The following is a 19,217-nucleotide window of genomic DNA, read 5'->3' as shown; positions in this document are numbered from 1 at the left end:
ATGAGGGAAAAACTACATTTGAAACGGCTTTGAACGTGGCATGGTTCTTGGTGCCAGATGGGCTGGTCAGAGTATTTTAGGAACTGCTGATCTGCTGGGATTTTCCCCACACAACCATCTCTAGGGCTTACTGAGAATGGTCCAAAAAAAGAGACAATGAGCAGCAGCTCTCTGGACAAAACCTCACTGTTGATGTCAGCTAAGAACTGGGAACTGAAGCTACTGTTTGCACAGGCTCACTGAAATTGAACAACAGAACACTGGAAATGTTTTTGGCTCGATTTCTGCTGCAACACTGAAAAGGGTAGGTTCAGAATTTGGTGTGAACAACATGAAAGCATGGATTCATCCCACCTTGTACCAGTGGTTCAGGATGCTGGCGGTGTAATGATGTGGGGGATGTTTTCTTAACATACTTTGGACCCCTTAGTACCAGATGAACGTCGTATAAACATCACATCACCTACACGATTATTTTTGCTGATCATATCTATCCCTTTATGATCACGTCCCCTGGTGGCTAGCAGCGGGATAACACGTCATTTCACAAAGGTCAAATCATCTCAAACTGTTTTGTTGAACCGCTGGTGTCTGTGAGTTCCCTGTACTCAAATGGCTTCCACTGTCACCAGATCTCGATGTAATAGAGCACCTTTGGGATGTGGTGGAGGGGGGAGATTTGCATCAACCAAATGTGCAGCAACTTTGTGATGTTATCATGTCAAAACAGACCAGAATCTCCGAGGACTGTTTCCTGCAACTTGTGGAATATGCCATAAAGAATTAAAGCCACGCTCTTGCTATCACTGGGTATGCTATCGCAACCAAGTAGAAGCAATAAAGCGCCTGATAAAGTAGCTGGTGAGTGTAGTTTCGGTATAAAAGTCCCTTTTATGACACCGGAAGAGTGACTCAGAAGAATGGCACCGCCCAAAAAGGTCATGGGTGAAACTGCAGTGGAGCTGCACACACAGCACACCTGCAGTTTCTAAGCTACGCCCACATACCTGAGAGAACCAGGAAGAAGGATTTTTCGAGGCTCGCCAAAACTTTGTTCCGTCAAAATCCTCTCCTTCCTCACCCTTCCTTTGTCCAGTTCAGCTTTTGGGATTACTCTGCTGCCTGCGGTCACATAAGGACAGGACACACGAAGTTTCACCTGGTAAGTAGGTCCGGCATTGTCCGCAGTGAGTATCGATTTGCTTTCACTGTGTTTGTGGCGCGCACTGCCATTTTGCCCCATCTTTATCTGGTGCCTGTGTAAATTTAAGGTGGGGCTCCGACAGCTTAAGCAACTAATAACATTTTTTAGCTTGGTTCTTGAAGGCAGCAAGGTGTCATATTTTAATTTATTTGATAGTTTCTTCTTGTCAAAACGTCAGGCATGACCTACACTGTATTCGGGCCTGCGTGTAGCTGTCTCCTCTGCGTGTGTATTCATGCGCTTACTACTAGTTTCAGCGCACTAGAGGCACGCCTCAAGCCCCTTTAGGCAACTGTTGTTGTGATGTGGTGCAATCTAAATAAAATTGTGAAATTGAACAGGGGCTCGCACTGTGAGTGTTTCCTCGTGTTTAATGATTCTTATTTTTATTATTAGTTTATATCTTAACAGTTAACAAACATTCAAAAGCATCATTTCATTACATACATATAAAGCAGTATCATCTCAAATGATATACTTATAATAAAAAAGCAAGAGGAAAAAAACCTCTCGGATAAGTTTTTATTTACTGACATGCATTTCTGATAACTGTTGAGGTTCAAAGAACGAAGGGTGGAAGCTATAAACCATTTTAAACATGGGGTTGAATCATAGACTGTCGATAAAATATTGATATACCTAGAGTCGTATCACCCAGTGCCATTAGACTAGGAATGTGAGGTTTCGGTGTTACTGTTTTTAGCCACTGCTATGTGGAACCATGATCATATTTGGATGAGTTTGGAGTCCTAGCTTTGTTAACAGGCCGTCTCTATAAACTGTGCAAGTGAAACACGGAGATGTACACATGCTACTCCAAAGGACTTAATTTGTTAAAAGTTATAGTTAGCCGTGATTTTATTGTGGTAATTCCTTCAGAAATGTTCCAAAATGTACCACCAGCCTGAGGCTTATAATGCATCGCTTGCCTAAAACTGCCTGTTTGGGACACGTGCAAATAACAGGAGCCACACCGTATACGTTAAAACTGAAATAATAATATTAATAATAATCACCACACAGCTGTTATGAAAGTGCTAACTATTCATAGAGGTTCAGGATGTAAACATGCCGTTTACCCTGTAAAACTGTTAAATTTTAACAAGTGGCCGCTAGAAAAACAGCTGTTTTTGGCACTTCCACATTGGTTTCATTTTGTAGTTCTGAAGGCTGCTTCTTACCTTAAACTAACAGTTTAAGCTCTATGGATAAATTATTTTAGAATAAAACATAAAGATCGGGAATAGGGAGAATTAAAAAAAACATTAAACACTGTGTGTAAATGGTGATACAGCATGTGCACCCATAAAACAAATGGCATAGTTGCACTTTTATCATCTAGAAATCTTTGCATTTACATGTTTGTGGCCCTTATGTTGTGTAATGTTTTCAGACATAGTTCTTTTATTTTGCTTACAATTCAGTATCTAAAAGGAAGTAGCCATTAAATGATAGTGAATACAAATTTTCCATGTGGTGGTGTTTACCTGGAATTGTACACATACCTCCTGATACGTGTGTTCAAGTATAACGTTCAACCACTAAAATTACTTGTTCAGGATTGCAAGTAAATAACTGTAATTTGGCATCTTAATCAAAAAACGATCCTGTGTTTTATTATTATTTTTCAGGGGGTTTTTTTTGTAAAATGGTAAGTCTGAAAATTTGCAAATTACAATATTTGTATTATGCTGTTAAAAATATCATTTCAGTTAAAGAGTGTGCGCTTATCGGTGGATTAACCATTACTGAAACATAAACAATATTTTTGGTAATTACCAATACTGTTAATTTAGGACAGCTGTGGCATAAGCCTTACTTTGGGTGGTGTTCTCTCTAATATCTGTAGATCTGTGGTTTACAGTACTGTGCTTACTCACATTTCAACCTGTCTGTTGTGTAGGGCTGCCACGATTTGTCGACTAGTCACGATTACGTCGACTATCAAAATCGTCAACGACTGATTTAATAGTCGACGTGTCGTTTGAAGCTTTGTAAGATCGCAAAAGACGCAGGAATAATAGCAGGATTTAAGAGTGTAATAACGGACTGAAACAGAAGATGGCAGCACTGCATGTACAAGGATGCCAGCTGCCGTTAAACCCCGAAGAAGAAGAAACAGCTGTGTCCCAGAATTCATAGCGCGGCCCAGCTTAGTTTCCAACAATGGCGGTAGCTAGTTAGTTTTAATACTACTCTTATTATTCTTTCTGGGTCACAAAATAAACGTTTACCATATTTTCAGGCGAGAATGTAGCTGTGTAAACCTCAAATATCGGCTCAGTTTATCAGGACACCACATATTTTCAAAAGCGCTCCGACGTTTTCGGAGACGTCTGTTACCCACTAGCTCGATAGCTAGCCGGGGGCTAGGTCACTAGCGTCGTGAGAACACCGGACTCCCGGCAAATTGTTTTCAAACCCACCGCCGTCTTTCGCGACTCAGGTTAAATATATATGAGTCACTTAGATAACTTAAAAATGTTGTTGTTTGGCTTTTTTTTTATTTTTTTTTAGTATTTTATTTGTTCCTGAGTAAATCGGTTTGGCTGAGATTAAAGTTATAGTTTTTACACAGCTGAATAAACGTCAAGCAGACAGCTGATTATCAGAAGTGTGAGATGCTGGAGAATATACTCCGGTGTCCTGTTATATTTTAGATAGCAAGGAGTTTATTCAACTTTACCGAAACAATCTGCAAATTTCATTAAAATTGAATAAACTATCATCTTGTCTTTATTTTTAGTTAGCACCTTAAAAGCTTAAAGCTGTAAGCTAATGATAGTTATAGAAGAGCAGATGCTGCTGGTGCAATAAGCTGTAGTTTTACGTCCAGTGGATGATGATCTGATTAGTCGACTAATCGCATAAATAATCGGTGACTAGTCGACTATCAAAATAATCGTTTGTGGCAGCCCTACTGTTGTGTCACATTAATTTTGTTCAAGCTAAATGTCTGAAAACCCAAAAGACTTTGTAAAAATAAAAGACCTGGACCAGTTTAATTTCACAGCTGGTACATCCCCAAAAGAGTTGAAATCTACATGGGACGTCTACAGTGTCATTTAGTTTCTTGGATCACGGTGCTCATGTCTCACTGCTATTGAACGGAAACACATCTTGCAGGGAGACCCAGCTTTTTATAGATAAACTGAAAAATGTTGTCTTTTTTCGCTCTCGTGTTGCTTTTTGACTCTTTAATTCATCTTCATGTCACTACATGCTTGCAGCTGATCCAGATTATACCTGTGGAGGGGATGTGCATACTGATTTTTTTTTTTTCCCCTTTCCCTTTCTGTCTGCACACTCTCATCCCAGATTTGTGAGTGGCATGTGTCCCTCCATCTGGCACTCACATGCATTGCATACGGACATTGCATAATGGCCCGGGCCTTAGTAATGCAGCACCCCAGCACTACTCGAGCATGTGAGGAAGTGACAAGGGGCAGAGAAACAAACTGCTTATGTAAAAGCATTAAGAAGACCAAGCAGCTCCAGCCGCATTTGTTCACCCTGTGGGAAGATGAGGGGGAAAAAACAGAACTCATTCTCATTAAAAAGTAAAAAAAACATGCAGTTACAGAGGAATTAGCTGGAACCATGAATTACTCTCCCACTTTTTAAAAACTAAAGGGCGTGAGCTGCGTGTGTGGTGCAGTGTGCATTCTCAGGTTAATTCAGATGCGTTATAGATTGATAATATTTGACAGATAAAGAACTTGGTTTGAATTTTACTGCTGGAAAAAATACATTTTGAAATAAATTTCAGTATATATTTCCTTTGTGGATATGGATACAGTTCCAAGGGATTATTTTAACTTGAACATCCATCCATGTTCTCATCCTGGTCTGAGTTGTGTGGGCATCAGTCTAAGCATGATCAGGCATTTCTTTCCCTAACACTACCCCCTTAGTCTTCCTTGAGGGTTACTGAGGAATTCCAAAGCCAGCTGAGAGATAATCTCTCCAGCCCGCCCTAGGTCTGCCTTCAGGGCTCCTCCAAATTAGACGTGCTTGAAATATCTTTCCCAGAATGCATTCAGAGGCATCCTGGTGAGATGTCTGAACCACCTCAGCTGGCTTCTTTCCATGTGGAGGAGGAACAGCACTCCTCTGAACCCTAACCCTAACCCCCTAACCCTAGCCCCTGGAGCAGTTATTATCCCCTGCTCCAGGTCATAGCTGAGAACAGGAACGTATATGAACCAGGAAATGGACAGCTTCATCAAGGTCACAATGAATACATCCGATTAGAGTTTTCCACGTTTTCTATACAAATGCCAAACCCTAACTGACCAAATTCCCATATGTTTCAATTCAAAGCTTACAGGCTGTATATAAATACTTAGTGGTTTCTGGACTTCATATTTTAAAGTGACAGTATTAGTGTTTTGGCTGCTGCCATTTTGTTTTGTTGGAGCCCGAAGGACCGAGAGTGTGTGGGTGTCACTTTAAGTGATCAACCAAAGGCTAGCAGGCTTGGTTATTAGCCACAAATTAAACGGTTGTCACTCACACAAAATTCATATCTGCTCATTTTTGCAACTTCATTATGCTCCAAAAGGCACCAACAGCACAAACGCGGTGTAGACGCTCAATTTGGTGGAGGTGATGCTTGGCAGACAGCAGTTGGCTGTTATCCAGGCAGATGAGTTATTTAAAAAAACAAACACACACACACACACACACACAAAAAACTGTCTTACCTGGCTGTAAAGTTGGACATTTTAACATGGGGGGTTGACTTGCTTTAAACAGCTGCTAGAGGAACTGGACTTTTTGGCACTTCCACCTTTTATTATCAGGTTACAGTTAGCACGGAGCTCCTCAAATCATCCATCATTTGTTTATTTAAACTGTTAAACTTTGATTTCACAGGCTTTATTTCACAAACTGTTACCTGCAGTATTTTCAGCACCATTGTGCTGGTAGGTATCTGGCCAAAAAATAGTTTGCTACATAACTCGCTTTCTAACCAGTCATCATTGTCCATGTGCCAGGTGTTCACAGGTGTGATTGCTTGTTTAGTTTTTTCACGTTTGCACATGTGTTAGTCATAAGTACGCACACACATTCTTCAGTGTGGATTGGATCAGTGTTACCCGTGAGATTACTGTAAAGTGTTGGATTATGATAAAAACGACTGTCACTCTGCTCTGTAAATTTTGCCCTCGGTCCAGCCACTGCTCTTAATCTGTGGCTCATCAGACAAAAACAGACATACAGGGTGAACTCAAAAGAAACCCCTCTCCTCATTTTTTTCCCCTCCTCTCCCCGCATGTTGCCGTTATCCAGTGTTTTTAAAAATAGTCTTGCTATTTCTGTGTCTCCCCTGCTGCGCTCCTGGCATTTTTTGCTCCCCCCTCTTGGAGTGCTGAGGGATTTTTCCTGCTCAGTGAAATCTGCAGCAGCTCTCATGGCAGGACCATCCAGAGCCGTAATCCAGACATACAAGCAGCTTGAATATAAATTCTGTCAAGAGTTTGCATTGGCTGGCAGCTCATCAAGAGGTCACAAAGATTTATTTATTTATTTCAAACCTCTCAGGACATGGCAGCCTGCTGTCATCTGGTGACTCGGGGATGGCAAGATACATTTAATCTGCGTGCGTGCCGAGGGTTTATATCAAAGTGGGAGGGAGGGAGGAGAGGGATGCATGCAGGGAAGAGTTGGGGATGGATTATTGAAGTTTACTAATGGGACTGAATGGTTGCAAAACCATTGTTAAACAATTATTAATCCACAAATTCAGAATACTGAGGATGAAATCACATTTTTGAGAAGTGAGTTGCAGACTGCAAGTCAAGGCATTATCTGACTCTCAGGTCCTGTCTTGCACCTTCCGCCTTGTGAAAGTCTGTCACTTTGGTTTGTGGAAACTTGTTGTGCAGCCAGCCAATCACAAAAGAAAAATCAACTGGGTCAGATGAAGGTGTGAATTTGGGCTTGAAAGACACACACACACACACACACACACATACACACAGAAGCCAGATACATTTGGCTTCTCCAGTGAAACATGGGTGTGAAAACGTGCTGTGGCATCACATCTGTTCTTGTGCAAATCTTGAACTGCAGACTGACTGCAGCTTAAAGTTGTCTGGTCATTGCTTTGTCATTAATAATCTTCGTCCATTAGAGGTTAGCTCTGGTATTGAGGGGTGTGTCATCATGTGATTTGTTTTTTTCTTTTTTTTTTTCAAAGTAGATGGATCTGTCTGGGTGTAAATGGTGAGAAAACTAAGCCTGGATGGGGGGATTATAGGAGAAGGGGGCGGGGAGCATGCATGATCTGTCAAGGCTTAGTACCACAATTATCCCAGCGGCTGCAGCAGCAGTCACAGCAGCGGCGGCGGCGGTGGTGGCAGAAGCTGCATTTTCATTAGTGTAATGTCCAGAGAAGCTCGAGAATTATGTAAGAGTGACGTGTTGTTATCCCCTCTCGGCCAGCCCACCTCCTGGCAGGAACGTGGCTGTTTGTTTTCCTTTCATCCTCGTTCGCTTGGAAAAGCCAAAAGGACATCTGTGGGAGTCAGCGGTTGAGGACAGGACCCTTAGTGGTCACGCCGCGGGAACCGCGCAGCACTGGACGCTCAATCTGTGGCTCAGTCTCCTGGAGAAAGTGATGCACTGAGGCGCAAGAACAGACAAGTTTGATGATGCCAAAGGAGATGAGTAGACACTCATCACTTCAGGTTGGGATCAGGGAGTGTAGCAGCAGTTAGTGATGAGGTCCATGGGATGTTCATAAAGGAGAGTTAGAAGATGAAGTTTAAGAAGTTCATCACGATCATGCAGGCAGCGATGGGGATTGTACCCTTAAACAAACGGGAGCTGCTGCCACCAGGCAGGAAACTGTGGAGACCCCCAGGGTGAGTTTGATTACTGTACCGTACCGGTACTTGTATTGGATGTTTCCTTCTAGAAGATGGATTTTTATATCCTGCTGTTGCAGTTCAGTGGGGGAATTAAAAGATTTCTGAAGAAAAAACAGTTTGGTGGTCATGCAGATAATTCTATTGTTAGTAGTTTCCCAAGCAAGAAGGAAGGGGAAGGTATTTTATTTCATTCACACAGCACAGAAACTGTGTTTCAGTTACTCACCATAATCCTTAAAGGCAGAAATCTGTGAGGCAAATATATCAACATTGTGACCATCTGGGCCACTAGCTGCCACGAGGAAGGGGGAGGAATCGGACAGGTGGATTGTAAACACAATGCATGACACATTCTTCTCACTACAGAGAGACACAGTGATGTAATGTGGAAAGTAATTTTCTTTTAAAGAAAGACCCGTGTTTGTGTTGTGTCCTGCATTTGGCAGGAAATGTTTTCTGTTTAAAACTTTGTTTAAAATCATTGTTATGTAGTCTTTTTTTAATTTTTCAATAATTACTTATGTACCAATCAACAAATTGCTTCAGTTTAGTATTTGCTTTATTTACCAGCCTCAGTAATTATTGCAATACACTATTCTTCCAAGTTAAACTCACACACCTCGACTCGAGCAGCGACCCATAACAAAGGGAGTCAGGAGTAACAATTGCACATTATCGCCCAACCCTAATGTGGAACCCCGCCCAGGCTACAACTATTGTAGCAGCATTTTCAGCCTCTTTCCTTTTACACTTCAAAGAATTTCTTATCGTTTGTATCGTGACAGCCAAATTGTCACCACTGTCTCCAAACAGTTTAAAGTTGATTAAAGTTTCAAAGTAGAAACCTCCTCATCCTCTGTCTTTGTAGCTTTTTCTCCTGCATTTGTATTGATACATTTCAGTTTGTCATGCTGAGCGACTAACTTGCTTTATTACCTCATTAGTTTGTCATATATATATATATATATATATATATATATATATATATATATATATATATATATATATATATATATATATTATTATTATTATTATTTTTTTTTTTTCATTCATTCATAATTATGTAGTTCTTCTGTGCACACAAACTTGTTCACTACTTACACTCGACACATCCAAGATAATCTAACTATAACAACAGGATTAAATAATCAAACTAATGCTTGTCACATTAATGACAAATCTGTGGAAAAGTAGAGAAATACAAATACTTACAAGCTTTAATAAAAGCAGGCCCTAAACAATGTTACTTCTGTGAACTACCTCACCCTCAAGTATCAGTTTTGTAGCTGCAACTGAGGGAGGTATACTTGAAATATTCTTGATCCCAAGGTTATTGAGCAATTTATGTTTCAGCCATAATTACCTCCACCCAGCAGATTATGTGATTGGTTCAGTTTATCTCTCTGTTTGTCTGTCTGTTAGCAGGATTACTACAATATTATGGACAGATTTGCCATTTCAATATTTTTTTTCATAGGTAGGGCTTGGTCCAACTTAGATATAATGAACTTTTGGGAAGGATCCAGATCTGATTGAAATTTAAAAACTTTGATATTGGTCTGTAAGTTCAGATGCACTGTCAAAAACATCATGACAATACTTTTAATTTGTTTGTCACAAGTGCTGCTGAAGTTTGCTTTGTTTCCTTTGTGTTTCCTTTGTGTGCTACGCAATAAAAGCCATGTTAGGTTTTACTGGTTGAAATCTTTAATATTAATATGCAGCAATTACTTGGAAGCAAGCCGGCAAGCAGTAATCATTTACAGGAACGAGTCACAAAGTCCCACACAGAAGACAAACCAAAAGGAAAACAAAAAACAGAAGAGGGCGGGCGATCAACAGAACAAATGCTTCCTTTTTTATCAGTTTTTGGAGCATGTGGAAGCAACATGAAAATGCATTATAAATTTGGATCATTACAGAATGCAAGTAAATGCAAACTGTTGATTGAGCTGTAATTTGAAAAGAAAAAACAAAACAAATTGAAGAGGTGACTTTGATTCTTTTCCCCAAATGAAATCATTCATGGAGAATGGAGGAGTTGTTTTGAATGGATATAGCAAATAGGATATGTTTTTGGAGCGTGGCTCATACTAGGGATTAAAATGGTTTGGCTTTCTGTTTTACATTACCCTCTGAGTATCCTGCTTTTAGTAGTAACATAATTATAAATGCCAGGATAAATATCCATGAGCTTGTAGGAAATGAGGTACTAAAATATCTAAATGCCCTTTTAACCCTTGTATGGTGTTCGGGTCTGTGAGACCCGTGTTCAGTTTTTTTCAAAAGAAAAATTAAACAATTAATTATTTTTTCACGTGTAAATGTGTTGTGTCTTTCCACTCACTCCACTTGATTATAACTGATTTATTTATAACATTTTATATAAAAGAAAACGAGAAGCACATTAATTCATAAATGTGATCTAATAAAGGTAAAGGGAAAAAATTAACCATGTTTGCTGTTCATATGTCTTGTAATTGGGATGAAGTAAACATCTGTTGAGTAATTTAACATAAAATTGTTTGATAGTGTTAATTTGGAAAGCCAAAACTCTAGCGGGTCCACCAGACCCATGAACACTGGCTGAGTGACAAAAATACGAACACCACACAAGGGTTAATGTAGTCGCTCATAGAGTAATGAAGTCTGCGCAGAGCGGACTTCGGTAAGAAGTCAGTGGAGACACCACCAGTGTTTTTATCCCCAGGCACGCTTCAGGTCTTCCTGGAAATACTGAGCCCCTCCTTTTGCATTCACAGAGTGTGGTTTTTTTGGGTTTCTTTGAAAGTGTAACAGTTAAGGTTTGGTCACGCAGAGGAAATCTGGTTTCTTCCCTCTCTGTACGTGATATCTGACTTTATCCACTCAGATCATCTCAGTGTGTTTGACACAATGCCATGAAGCTGGGGATGGGTGTTGACCATATGTTTGGACATGATGCTTGTGATCAATGGCAGAGATGCTTAAAATGAGACTTGAGATGAGTTTGATAATAGTCTGTTATCTGTGTCAGTCTGGTCTTCTGGTGAGTCTGGTTTAACTGTGTCATGCACCAATGAGAAACATGTGGCTAATTCTATTAAAGTATCCATCATACTATATACTCTATATCATTTTGATTTGCTTTTGATTGCCCTTAAACATTTTTTAAGATAATTTTTAATCTTGCCATATTAGGATCTGCATAAAGCCCCACCCACCTGTTCTTCAAACGAGGGGCAGCCAATCAAAAGAAGGATGGCTTAACAGGAGAAGGAGAATGAGGGAGAAGGTGGATTACGTCCAAATGTCAGAAAAATATAGATTATTTTCAACTAAAGTCATGCAAAACTACGAGTCGAGCCCAAAAAGAGTTTTTCCTCCATAATTTGTTTTAAAGTCTCTTATTTAATGTTTCCTGCAAACTGTGTAAAATACTATAAATGAACATGTCTAGGAAATGTGTAAAGCAATTACATAACTCAGGAATGTTTAGAGAGCCTTATTCTTTTTATGCTGTATAAAAATAGATCTCTCCGCCTGGTGCAAAGCATCTCTTGACACCTCACTTGGACAACATGATTTTCTGAGTCATGCCCATTTAAATATTTCAGACTATTCAACAAATTGCTATGTTTTAAGGTCAAAGCATCCTCTAAAGAAATAAATCTACTCCTCTTGCTGCCCTTTAGACAAAGTGCTATACAGTGAAAGTTTTAAATAATCCCTTTTCATTATGGTAACACTGCTGGTTATGATGTAATATTGTGTTTCTCTTATGTGCTCAGGGATCAGCCTGGCTCTGACCAGACCAGCACTGACCTCCTCAAGTGCAGCAGAAAGTTCTGCTGGTCCAGAGAAGCCCAGTACTTGTATCTTCGCCGCCTGTCTTCACGCAGTTTCTCGGCTATTATGATGGTACGTCTTTTACATAAACGTCCACACTGTATCTGATTTGGCCTAGAGTTATGTGATATTTTTTTGTTTTCCTTTCTTCACTAACACTACCTTGTGGATTGTGCCTTGTACCTGGTACTTTTTTGGTATCGAATGCAATAGATTGAGTCTTCAGTGAGCTAAGCCAAGAAAAAAAGGCGAGGACCGTCAGTCGGCCATCACGTGTGACAATCGTGGCGTACAACATTAAAACTAACATTTTTAAATGACTTTGCTAGGACTGGTTCAGATACTCGACTGTTTGAGCCTAAACTCTACCCAGTGTCCAGTCTCTTACTGAACTGAGTACACAGTTCTGAGCTTTATTTTGCTTTAGTTTCAGTTTGGTTTATTCACAAATCAATCAAAATATACATTCCAACATGATAGTCTATATGAGATGGTTATTTGTGAAATGGTGCTTCCTAAAAGCTAACCTCAACTTATAAATAGGGGCCAAAACATCAGATAATATACAGCAAATGCGTATAGAATTACCAATGTACTGTAACTAACCTAGTCACTAAAGTATCCTAAGGTAACCTTAAAGATCCTAACATATAACTAACACTGTTACACTAACCATCCATTAATACACTAACACACCAATACCTCTAGCTAGTTTCACATAAAAATAAGTGTGAATCTCAGGTAGAAAGCCAACCAGAGTTTAAAATCTTTCCTTTCAAATCTTGGTGTTTTTGTTTTCTCGTATTATATGTGTGAGAAGGATGAAATATTGGATAAGCTCACAAAGTCTTTTGTTAAATGTAAATACTACTCTATACATAGCACAGTCATTGTGAAATATGTTATATTCTTTTAAATTTAGAGGTTTGTAACCAAGAAAAAGGGGATCAGAAGGAGCATCTAGATTGGACCATAATATTTGAAGTCTTTTATTTGAAGTGTGTGTGTTATTTGATATGGGAAGGATAAGTATTGCACCATATAACAGTAACTTAAGTGAGGCTCTAATAACGATCGGTGTAAGTAGTTCGCTAATATCAACATAGGTAATTTTTTCATTAACTCATCAATATGCCTCTTAAAATTTAGAAGTTCATCAACATGAACCCCCCAGAATTTAGTAAGTATAACCCTTTCGATCATTAACATTTTTCTGATTTTTGTTTGAGTGAAATAATTTAATATCAACCGCTGCAAGACAAACTTGTTGTTGAAGTTAAAATTTGATATAGAGGTCCTCCCAGGCTTCAGACATCCCTCCCATTCACAACTGAAATCACCACACTGTAGTTTACTGTACTTTAAACATCTAGCAGTGAATCTAGTGGCTTTTCAATTAGCCGTTGTGCCGTCAGTGAGATCTCAGCCTCAGTTCTCTCTGCACCTACTCAATGTTAGTGACAGGAAAGAGCGAACAACAGCACTGATGACTAAGCCATTTGCATATGTGCGGTGTTGTTTGATGGTTTGTTTCCCAGGTGGTGTGTGTGTGTGTGTGTGTGTGTGTGTGTGTGTGTGTGTGTGTGTGTGTGTGTGTGTGTGTGTGTGTGTGTGTGTGTGTGTGTGTGTGTGTGTGTGTGTGTGTGTGTGTGTGTGTGTGTGTGTGTGTGTGTGTGTGTGTGTGTGGAAAAGGAGCTTTTGCACTGAAAGCTCATTTTGCATGTTAGCATAAAAGAAATCACAGTACAATCATTGTCTTTAATTTTATGGAGATTTTAAAGATAATAAATCAGACGCTAGTTATTTTCCAACCATGTTAAATTCCCCACAAAAGCATCAAAGTAAAGCTGATACTGCTGTGTTCGTGTTCATTTTTGTGGTATTAAAAGCTTTGGGGAAAACAAAGATTCAGTCATTTGTTTGCAGAGCTTTCTACAATGACCACAGTCACCACCTCTTGTTTTCTTGTGAAGGCTGTGTGGTGCCCTGTGCGAGAAGGAGGCGAACACAACAGGCGGAAACCGAGTGAGGAGTTTGTTTTGTAGGGAGGGGTTCAGATTGGAGCTGCTGCTGTTTCTCAGCTCTGAGAATAGCCAGCTGAGGTTTGAGTCTGCACTGATGCTTACTAACCTTGCTCTGTGAAGGTGCAGTGCTTGTGTTGGGCTGCACGCACTTGTGAATGGTGGAAATCCATGTGTTTGTGTATGACTAGGAAAGATTTGACTGTAAATGTTATTGAAAAGCACATTGTAATGCATTATTCTTCCCTTTTTTTTGTATTGTCAGTCGGGCAACATGGACGCAGGTTTGTGACTGCAATAACTCGAGAAGAAAGTGATTTTCAAATTCATACCATAGTTGCATCTGCTTAAACATCCCGAACATGTATGAATCTCAGTGACCTCAACCTTTAAGGTCAAGGTCAGAGGTCAAGTTTTCCAAGACTCTTTATCATTTCTGAAATGTACTACAGCATTTTTCAATTAGCGGTGGACATGATCTTTTACTTGATAGTGACATAAAATGCATCAAGATGATGTTAGAGGTTGTTTTTTTTTTTTTTCAGCATCAGAGGACCTCCCACAGCTTCCTGCTGTATTTCCCTCTAACAGTTTGTTAGGAGATCCCTGAAAACGATGTGTTTACCTGGTATGCTTGTCTATGGTGCTAGGCCAAAGTCATGTAGATCCAGTGCAGAGCAATGGAAGGCAATCAAGCAGCCCTCGTCCCGTGGCATACTATGAAGGCCACATGTTTGTTGTGTAGATGCAGCCTGTTGCCTTTGGGTGTTCACCTCTGGACCTTAATTAAGAGACCCTCCAGGAGCCACAAGGGTGACTCATCACAGAGTGAGGAGGTATGAAATTGAGCCTGTGTCTCTCAGGTGGCTTGTTAACGCCTTGACAGATCGCTGGAAGAGCTAGAGGTGATGGCATGTCAGAGGGAGGTCTTTGCAGCTCTGCTCAGGCTGCTGCCTCTGTGATCACGACCTGGATAAGGAGCATAAGTGAATTCGTGGATATCCTCTGTTGTTCCTGTGTTTGTAGTGTGATCACGTGGATGTTTCTTCAGTTCTGTGTGACATTGCTATCAGTGAGAGTCCAGCAAACTTTGAGGAGGTAGAGGGAAAACGCCAGCTACCAAAAACAAGCCAAGCTGAGATGAGACACATGAAAGTATGATTTTTACTTGAATTGGTTCAGTGGAAATGATGTAATTCAGGTAACTACAATTTTTTTTTTTTTCTTAGTAATGTTTTAATTAAATTCATGGTATTTGTAGAAGTGATTTTGCTTGTTAGCTGGAGCTTATCTAAGCTAAGAAAATGTGTCAAATCCTTGCATTTTAATGATTTCCTTGTGTTGAGTGTAATGCTTTCAGGGCTTGTCTGTGCACACATGGAGCGCACTGAGTGTCCTTTTTCTTGGCTGTTTGTTTTTGTCAAGCAAGGTTAGATGGGTTTTGTGGTTAACGTCACTCGGGTGATTGTGTGAAACTCTGCTGTTGAAAATTTAATGATTTTTCAGTCTTACGAAACTCTTGCGTAATCCCATCAGTGATCTGAAAAATGCAGGCATGTCCTTTTTTTTCCTCTATTTGTGCAAAAATGATTTGTAAGCTGTGACTGAGACTGCTTCTGCTCTGACACATTGACGACTTGAAGATAAAGTTCAGTGACTCAGTCTTTCCCAGGCTGCTTCCTCCCCGTTTCCTTATTTGAATATAACTACACTGTTGTGACCCCTCCTGAATCCAGAATGATGATTAACCAGGGAGACATGTCACGTCCCAGAAGCTCCATTGTTTTAATGACTTGCTCCCACAAATTATTCAGGGCAGTGAAGCTGTTTTGCATTTGGATGGCCTATTTTAAGATCAGTTTGGCATCTCTTAGTTGGAGTGGAATGTGTTGATTTATTTGGGTTGACCTTAATTTCTCTGAAATTGTATTGTCATTATTTAATTCACTGCCCTAAAAAAAGTGTGGATAAAGTGCTGTGTTCTTCAGAAGCAGAAATTTGTAAAAATGGTGGATATTAAAGGGATGGATCAGGTTGTATAAAGGATTTTGGACATTTTCAGAGTCAGCTGGCGTGTTCTTATCTGATTCTTCTGTGATAAAATACCAGATGAGGGCGGCTTCGTACACACAGTAAATTGTGCACACAGAGATGAAAGGGGGGGGAAAACAAGGGGTCATTGTGGGACATCTGCATGTGGTCATCTTGACCTTTTGTATAAGCTTCTCATAATAGGAGCTTTGAGTTTTTCACATAGTATTATATGGGTGACAAATAAAGGAAAACCAACATTAAGAGTCATTTTAAGGTGTTGAGCCATCCAAGTGCCACCAAAATGGCTTCAGTGCCCCTTGGATTTGATTCTCCTAGACTCTGTAACTTCACTGTTGAAGCAGAGCACCGTCATTTTGTGTTTTTGATCATGGCGATGTCTGTCATATTTATTTAAGAAAAGGTGGTTTGATTAGATTGAGATCTGGTAGGCGTGTAGGCCATTCCAAGATATGAGCCTCTTGATTGTCACCCAGGAAGACGCTGCTCTCATTGGTTAAAAATATATTTGCCTGTTAGTAGATGAGTGGAATCAAACAATGCCAATTTCCACCGGTGGAAGCACATCCAAAGCCAACTATTTCTTGCTGCGTGCATCATTTGAGAGAGGAAAATAGTCTGATCTCTTTATTCCATGACCTAAAAAAAAAAAGAAGTTATATTTCAGATGCAAGGACAGATCACAACTGTAGTGGAAGATCCTTTCCTATTACAACAATAGAAGGAATCAGAAGACCACTAACAGGAAGGTCAGTAGCTCAGTCCTCAGGTCTTCCGGTCCACATATTGAAGGATCCTTGGGCAAGCTACTGAAACCCAAGTAACTCCCAACACATCCGTCTGTATATGAGTGAGTGTGCTCTAGAGTACTACTGTATGAATTTGGGCATGTCAGCTTGTATTAAAAAGCCCTTTAAGTGGTCCATTTGACTAGAAAACCTCAATATAAATGTTTGTTCAGTTGAACAGTCTAGGCAAGACAAAATATGTCAAATGTCCCGTTAAAGAATAAAGTTTTTTTTTTTAAGTTAAAAAAGATGTGTTTGAAAAGTTCTGGGAAACATTTTTGAAGTTGTAGAGGTTGAATGTAATGTAAAGTCAATCTGTAATGTCGCAAATACACATTTAGATGTAGAGATGTAGATATTAAGTTAGGGGAAATTTGATATTAACAGACAGCAAACACCAATGTAAGGTAATACTCAACAAATGACTGCATTCTGCCTAAATGAACAAACTATACTTTTTCCTGTCAAACCTGTTAGTAGAGATTTAGGAGCTTAAATATATGTGTCGTTTGGGGGAGGGGTGTTGGATTTACTCACAAGAGTTATTATTATTTACACACCCTGAATAAACGTTGTTGTTGTTGGTTTTTTTTTGCATTGAAAGCAGTTGGAATAAAATATTTCAGTTATCCTAAAATGGACGCGTCGACAGTTTGGTTAATGTCTATAATATTCCTCACTTAGTTTAATTAAGGCTGTTGTTGTGCTGTCTGGCTGGAAGCCTCACAGCAGGCTGCCTAAAAATCAATGGGAATTTTGGACGCGTCCATCTCAACGATCTAAGGGTGGTCGTAAGCCACCTTTATTTCTCTATCTGCTGTGTTATCAGCGGTTTGTAATTACACATATTATTGGAATATCAGTATTAGTTTCATTAAAGTTAAGTTTCTAAACTGTTGTTCGAGTTGGTCTTTATTTATCTAAATTAGTTTGGACCTAACCCCACCCCTCCCGGGGGGTCCTACTTGGTACAATCTGAACCAAGCTAGGAGCTGTCGGCGCTAATTTTTTACTCTGGATTCACGAAGTCTGTGTGTTTTGTGAGTGAAGTGGTTCACTTAGAGTGAAACATTCGGGACTTTTACTTTTTCAAGCTTCTAATTTTTTTTTAAATTCTTCACAACTTGTGGCAGATGTGCCACCGGAAACGCCTAACTAGTCGTAGTTTGGTTTGAATCCTCGGTACCACTCTCGGACAGTTCAAAGTGCGTGATGCCAGTAAACGGAGGGGGGCTGCTCTCTCTGAGCAGATACGCTACTCAGTATTTAACAGTAAGTCCTTTTGTACGCCTACAGTCAGTACTGACGAATACAAATGTAGTGTAATGTAGCATTATTAGATAACTTTAGCCATATGGATGTGCTGTGTGTGTGTTTGCGTGTGTCTCTCTCTGTGTATGTGTGTGAATATCCTTGAGGAAAAGTCGGGAGTTTCCATGAATCCCTGCTGAAGCCTGTTGCACCTGCTGTTACTGCTACTGCGACTGCTACCAGCTACACGAACGGTTTAGTTAGCTAACTTTTAACTTTAAACACATCTGTTGTCTTAAGATTAGTTTTGACTTCTGATCCAATCCGCAGTTTTTGTTTAGTCGACCGATTGGTACATTTTACAGCGGATTTAACGTTTTTGGACTTATTTATCTTGTGGTTATTTGAAAATCCACTTTCTCGGGAAACGGCAGTGTTGTGGTCCCCCTGCATTACAAACTAAAGCCTTCAAACTCAATGTAGTTGTTGTTTTTCTACACTAAATTAAATATACTTATGCAGGAGTTGTTTTTCTGGCACACGATGTAATGCAGGTATACGGCCAGGAGGGGGTAGACTTGCACTGCCTTTTCTTATCAGCAGCACATAAACACAGGAAGTGGCTGGGTCATTTTGTCATTTCCTGATAATGTTCCTTTGATTTCAAGGAAAGATGGGAAGTAATTGGGACAAGAGAAGCATGTTGCTCAAATGATGTGATTATACTCTAAACAAAGCTGTAAAACCTAAATAAAACTTTGGTTGATAGGCAGAAAAGTCTTTAACTTAACTGAACATTTTCTTGTAGCATGTTTCATGTCATGTTCCTACTTTATATAATTGTATTTATTTAGTTAGTTTTGGCCTGTAGGGAAGGCAAAGCAATGTAATTCAATGTTATAATTAAAATGCATCACTTTGTACCTTAATTTACATTTAACATTCAGATTAGTCCAAAAAAAAACCCCAAACAAATGAAGTTATAATGAAAATGATAATATAGGTCTACCATCTATTAAACATGTTCCAGGTTATTTTTCTTTGGACAAACGTGATTGATATAAGAATAGATGGGTACTTAAATAATTCTGCAAGAGACGTTACTGTCTTACGGTAACAGTAAAAATGGTATGTGTTTCAGCTACACATTTATTTTGTATTTTCTTTGTGATAAGTGATGAGCTGTATCTCTAAA

At 39.6% G+C, this 19,217-nt stretch overlaps 1 protein-coding gene across 5 annotated transcripts in view; it reads left to right on the top strand.

The window, feature by feature from the left end:
* Positions 1-953: 953 nt before the first annotated feature.
* Positions 954-19,217, top strand: part of tjp2a (tight junction protein 2a (zona occludens 2)) — a 45,528-nt gene continuing 27,264 nt past the window's right edge. For 2 of the 5 annotated variants that reach the window (XM_026174442.1, XM_026174440.1), the window contains exons 1-2: positions 7,705-8,076; positions 11,853-11,982. In XM_026174442.1, the coding sequence (XP_026030227.1) occupies positions 7,970-8,076; positions 11,853-11,982 (237 nt within the window). In that variant the 5' untranslated portion in view covers positions 7,705-7,969. Of the gene's footprint in view, positions 1,163-7,704; positions 8,077-11,852; positions 11,983-17,734; positions 18,044-19,217 lie in introns of those variants that run through there. The other 3 variants (XM_026174441.1, XM_026174439.1, XM_026174444.1) reach the window with 2 other exon arrangements.

This window comes from Astatotilapia calliptera, chromosome 7, assembly GCF_900246225.1.
Source record: "Astatotilapia calliptera chromosome 7, fAstCal1.2, whole genome shotgun sequence".
Lineage (NCBI taxonomy): Eukaryota > Metazoa > Chordata > Actinopteri > Cichliformes > Cichlidae > Astatotilapia > Astatotilapia calliptera.
The sequence above is the reverse complement of the archived record's forward strand: the minus strand, read 5'-3'. Positions and strand labels throughout refer to the sequence as shown.